Raw genomic sequence first — 5,905 nt, 5'->3', positions numbered from 1 at the left:
GTTGAACAGCTCCACCTTGTACCGCATGAACGCGCTGTCGCGGCCGAGGAAGGACTTGATGAACAGGTCGTAGTACGTTGCGAGGTTCAGCCCAGCCTGATGGTGCGAGGAGGAGTTGTACAGGAACACGTTCACGTTGGTGCCGCGCCACTCATCCGCAAATCTCAGCAGCGCCGTCACGTTCCGATCAATGCACGACACAGCGCCGTAGCGCGGCATGTCGTGCACGTACCACGTATCCAGCAGGTAGTCCGACAGCGCCTGCGCACCCGTCAAGTGAGTCTCGTTCACCTCGTAGTCCACCGCGCCCGTCGGAGCGCCACCCCACATCGCGTCGCAGAACGATGTGTCCAGCACAGAAGTCGGTCGGTTCCCGAACATCGAGTAGTTGTACGTAAGCGACTGAGGGTCTCGGTACCGCACGAGGTTCAGCAGCATGGCGATCAGGATGCACACAACCGGGCAGACAATCTGGAAGCACTGCATCTTGCGGTCCCGCAGCGCGCTCCAGAATCGCTTCACGATCATCGCACGGAACTGCAGCCATAGCGCTGACGGCGCCACCTCGCAGTTCCAGATTAGCTCCACGCCCTCCTGCGCTGCAGCCTCGCTACGGCCCGAGATGTCCTCCTCCGAAACCTTCAAGAACACCTCCTCCAGCGTCGTCGCAGCCAGTGAGTAGCCGCGGATGCCGTCCGCCTCCACGGAGTCTATCTCGTTCAGCAGCGCCGGGAACTGGCTCACGCTCTGCACAGGCAGCTGGTACGATACCTCACACCCGTTCCGCCCAAGCAGCTCCGCGCCATCCACCGTTCCAAGCACCACTTCATCCACAGCATCGAGATCTAGCTCGGGATCAACGGAAATGACGATGTTGTAGCCGACGCCCAGCCGCGACTTCAGGAAAAGGCTGCTGCCAGAGCACTTCAGTCGCCCCTGGCTCATGATCCCGATTCGCTGTCCCAGCAGGTCCGCCTCGTCCATGAAGTGCGTCGTCAGCAGCAGCGTGCATGAATGCGACATGCGCCGCAGCAGCTCCCACGTCTGCCGCCGCGCGCCAACGTCCAGCCCGGCAGTCGGCTCGTCGAGGAACACCACCCGACTTTCGCCAACAAACGCGACCGCGATCGACAGCTTGCGCTTCTGCCCGCCCGACAGGCTCTTCGCCGGCTGGTCCATCTTCTCCAGCAGGTCCGTCTCGTGCAGCATCCGGCACACGGCATTCTCCAGCTCCCACCCGCGCAACCCCTTAATACGCCCAAAGAACTCCAGGTGGTCGCGGCACGTCAGCTCGCCCCACAGGATGTTGTGCTGCGGGCAGTATCCGATCTGCTGGCGCGCCTTCTCTAGCTGGTTGCGGACAGAGCTGCCGTAAATGTAGCAGTCGCCCGCGTCCGGCTCGACCATCCCCGTCATCATGTTCAGCACCGTCGTCTTGCCGGCGCCGTTGTGCCCCAGCAGCACAGAGATCTCGCCCTCGCGCATCCCCCAGTACAGGTTGTTCACCGCAACGAACCTCTTGCCGCCGCGCGAGTACTCCTTGCGAATACCCTGAAACGACACACAGTCGAGCGAGTATTCAGTCGTCTCGAACACGCCGTTCTCGGCGCGCCCGTCGGCACCGCCCTCCAGCACGCGCGCGCTCGGTCCAGAAAACCACCGCACCGGCTCCATGATGAAGAAGAGCGGGTGCTTGGGCGTACCCCACTGCTTCGGCAGGACCGCGTCCAGGTACAGCATCAGCGCGTAGTACATGCAGCAGTCCACCGCCAGCATCACAAGCACAACTGCCAGCGTCGGGTTGTCGCGACTCGACATCATCTCCGCCGCGCCGCACCCGCTCCCAGACTCGTGCAGTAGGAACACATTCAGCGCCGCAGCAAACCCCGTCGGCGAGAACACAGAGAACCACGTCACGATCAAGCCCTGCGCGTTGGTCATGGCGAACATCGGGATCACAAGGATAAAGTACACCACCGGCGCTACCAGCGACGCCAGGCGCGACTTGCTGAAGAAAGCAGCGATCATGCCGGACAGCGGGATCGTCGTGAGGGCGAAGAGGCAGAAGATGAGGAACAGAATCAGCGGGTCGCTCTTCGTCACGTACGTCAGCTTCAGCATCACCACGCACAGCACGCACGTCGGCACAAATATCGCCATCTGCACAATGAGCTCGCTCGCGTAGAGCGTCCACTGCTTCAGCCCCATGATCTGCATGGCCTCGCGGATCCGCAGCTCCTTCTCCAGCACGATGCGCTTCGTCTGCTGCGACACGCTGTACAGAAAGGCAAGGGAGAAGATGAGCGGTAGTACCTGTCGCGCCTGCGCCATCAGAGGCACGCGCTTGTACTCTGGAGTGGCCGTGGCCGCCATCATCTGCGTCATGTTCATCTGCGCGTCGTGGAATGTGTTCAGGTAGAACTCCGACACCAGCTGCTGTAGCGTGTTGAAGCCGGATAGCATGTACAGCTCCGCCGTGTCAAACAGCACCCCGCCGCTGTACGCGTCGTCGTACGTGGTGGCAAACGACGGCAGGGCGGAGTTGTTCATATGCAGCACAAGATCCAGCCCCGCCTCGCCGATCTGCCGCAGCTCCACGATCGCCCATACACGGCCACCGCGCTTCGCAGCGCTGCGAGCCTCCGCAACGCTGCTGTACACCTGAAAGTCTGTCACGTATTGAAATAGTCCAGAGGTCCTGTTCATGTACGCAATCAGCTCCGAGGTCACGCCACGCGCACCTACGAAGTACAAATGGCCGCTGCACAGAATCGCACTGTAGCGTGTGTTGGCGGCGAGCCCGGCCATCGTTTTCGTGATGAAAGGGAGTAAATAGCGGTACGCAGACAGAGCCGTCCACTGGAGACCTATGAGCATGTCGAGGGTGGGGACAGCTGACAGCCATCGCCAGTAGTAGCTTAAACCTGCAGTGATGAGCTCCTCCCAGTCGTACGATACACGGCATATCTCGTATTCCTCCGGCAGCGGAAGCATGCTCGAGTCGCCATCGCAGATGAAGGTGATGATGCTCTGTGTCTTGCACTCCCCCGTGACAGAATCGCAGGTGGTGTAGTCCATGGGCTTGCAGCGTGTGAAGTCAGCCAACGTTGGCGTCCCTTCTGGCTGCCTCATGCACGTGAAGTCGTAGGTAGCCGGTGCACGAAGACCGGCCGCACCGATGTTGCCAGACTCCAGATTCGTGGAAACGTAAGTCATCTCCTCGTTGTACTGCGTGCCCCAGATGGCCCACAACGCAATGGACACGACCACGAAGATCAGTGGCACGGTGATGTCTAAAAGCAGGTCCAACTTACGCCTCCAGAGCTCTCGCGTCGAGCGTTCTACTACAGCGAGCAGCTGGTCCACGAAAGAGGCGCGCGCGGGCACCTCATAGGTATCACTGAAGCTGTCGCTGTCATCTGGGGACCCCTTACCACCGCTGTTCGTGGAGGTGTCCTTCTCTGACACAGTGCTCGTCCTACTGGCCCCCAATGAGAGATTACTAGACATATGCATGTCTAATCTGCTAAGGTTCACAGTTCGGCTCATCAGCTCGTTGCGACGCATCGCGCCCAAGCCGGCGCGCCGCTTCGAGGGTGAGTACCAGCTACGATTAGACGCCTCGGTGCCGCCAAGCGGGTGCACGGCGGTGGTCACCGGCTCCATCGTCTCGCCTTCATCCTCGTCCTCTCCGTCGTAGGCGCCAAAGCCGTCCCATGACGCGCCCGCAGCAGCCGGTGCAGGAGGCTCCACGTACAACAGCGCAGCGTGCAGACTCGCGTCCGGATCGGGTGTGTCGTACTGGTCGGCACCAGCCACCACCTCGCCCTCGGTCGGCTGCACTGGATCGAGGGGGTCGTGCGGTGCATCATCGGCAGCAGAGAGCCTCCCATAGCCGAGCTTGAAAGTAGCACTGGAATTCAGCGAGAGGCGCATAAGCCTCTCCTGGCTCGAGCCATCGAAGGCGCCAGGGTCATGCATGATTAAGATCTAGCCGTGGAAGCGTCAGCGCGACGGCAGGGCAAAGAAAAAAGAATAAGGCGAAGGCACCACGCCAACCACTACCACCACTGTGACAGCGACCGCGAAGCAACGTGGAGGGACAGAGGGCGGCAGTGGCTGATGGGCACAAGGGGAATGAGGGCGGTGCGAATGAGAGAAGCACCTGCGTGCAGAGGCCAGCGGAGAGGAACAATAGCCACACGGAAGAAGGCGCAGGGCGCGAGACCCGCAGGACGGCTCGGTGCACGGGGCGCTGAGGACGAGCAGACTCACACAAGAAAAGCAGAAGAGGCGAAACGCGTGCGCTACTCTGAAAAGAAAAAGGGAGCCGCAACAACAGCAGCGGCAGGATGCGGAAGGAGGTGGCAAGCGTGTCGAGACGCGATGCCGCGAGTTGCCAGTGTGCGAAACAAATAAAAAAAAACAACTAAAAAAGGGGGCAGCAGGTCAGAGACACGGAGCACTCGCATACAGGCTCGTGCGCGCATGCACTTGCACCTCGCGATTCTCCCGCACACAGTAGGCGCGGGCACACACACACCCGCACGCGCGCGCGGGAGCCGGGCAACGTCCACGCGGGTTCGGTCTGTGTAAGAGTCAAGTGCCACTTCGCTCTTGCCTCTGCGCATTCGTATGATGGCTTTGTGTTGGTTGATCAGCCACCGCCACCAATGGACGTCCACGCACGCAGCCGTTGGCAAGTGCAGTCGAAAAGGGTGTGAGCAGGAGGCCTCCACTGCCGCCGGATACCAGCAACATACACGATTCAAGGAGCTCTGAAGACGAGCTCGTTCGGCACCAATTCCTGCTAGTGGCGCTGGTGTGTTTCTTCCTGTGACGATGTGGCAACTCATTCGCATGCGATGTTACGTGAGCGGTAACAGAACCGCGATGTTGTCGAGGATACTCCGGACAGATGCAGCCAAGCGAGCAGCGGAACAACAACGGAGGCAGCATGGAGGATGGTGAAGAAGGACTGCACCGGACAACGCACTGAGTGCGGGTCCGAAGAAACGAATCGGGACCGGCAATGCTCCACGCCACTGTGGATAGGAAGCCCCCCCTCCTCGAGAGTTAGTGGACGAGAATGCTGAGCAGCAACTCCAGTCATGTAGCGCTTGCCGCTACCCAGGCAGCAGAAGAGGGGCTCCAGCCGGCAATCTCACAGAGAGAGAGAGAGACACAGCAACAACTTCGCGCGCCTAATGGCAGAGGCATACTCCTCGGCGCTATTCTCTCGGCCGCGCGCACACGCAGGCGTTGTCTTTTCGCATGTTGGCATGAAAGCCGTCAAAATTATCCACGAGCCAGCACACTTCCGCAGTGTTAAGACACAAGAAGAGTGCCGCACGCGCGCTGACAGAACATACACGAAGATTAGCAGCGCCAAACCAACAAAAAAAATTGCGAACGCACAGCAGCCGCACCGCTTCAACGCCTTTGCTTGCACACGCATGCACAGCAACAAGTTGACCAAAAACACAATTTCACCACCCCTTCGTCAGCTACCCTCAACTACCACACCGTGACCCCAGGAAAAACTGGAAAATCCATCCGCCGAATGGGCTGTCTGCGACACGCTGTAGCCCGTGATGTGCAGCTGCTCCTTGTTCGCCTGGAACGTCTGGAACACGTCGCCGAAGCCGCGATCGCGCGGCAGCTGGTACACGAGCCGCCGGCCCTCGCCTTCGCTCCGCACAGCGTCGGGGAACGCCGCCTGCATGAACGACGCAAAGAGCTCCGCGTGCTGCGCCGACGCGAGCCGCACGCTCACCTCGAAGGCGCTGCCGAACTTGTTCTTCAGGTGCACCTTGTCGCCGACGCACCGCACGTACCCGCGCACCATGATCGCCACAATGTCCGCGAGCGCCTCCACCTCCTCCAGGTGGTGCGTCGTCAGCAC

At 60.6% G+C, this 5,905-nt stretch overlaps 1 protein-coding gene across 1 annotated transcript; it reads right to left on the bottom strand.

Annotated features, from left to right (window-relative positions):
• Positions 1-3,666, bottom strand: LDBPK_111230 (ATP-binding cassette protein subfamily A, member 3, putative; the record flags this gene model as incomplete). The annotated part of the gene is made up of 1 exon (XM_003859050.1): positions 1-3,666. A coding segment is annotated over one exon (3,666 nt), but the record flags the coding sequence as incomplete, so codon positions are not given.
• Between the last annotated feature and the right edge of the window lie 2,239 nt (positions 3,667-5,905).

The sequence above is a fragment of the Leishmania donovani genome, chromosome 11 (assembly GCF_000227135.1).
Source record: "Leishmania donovani BPK282A1 complete genome, chromosome 11".
Taxonomy (NCBI): Eukaryota; Euglenozoa; class Kinetoplastea; order Trypanosomatida; family Trypanosomatidae; genus Leishmania; species Leishmania donovani.
Note: the sequence above shows the minus strand (reverse complement) of the source record. Positions and strands in the feature narration are given on the sequence as shown.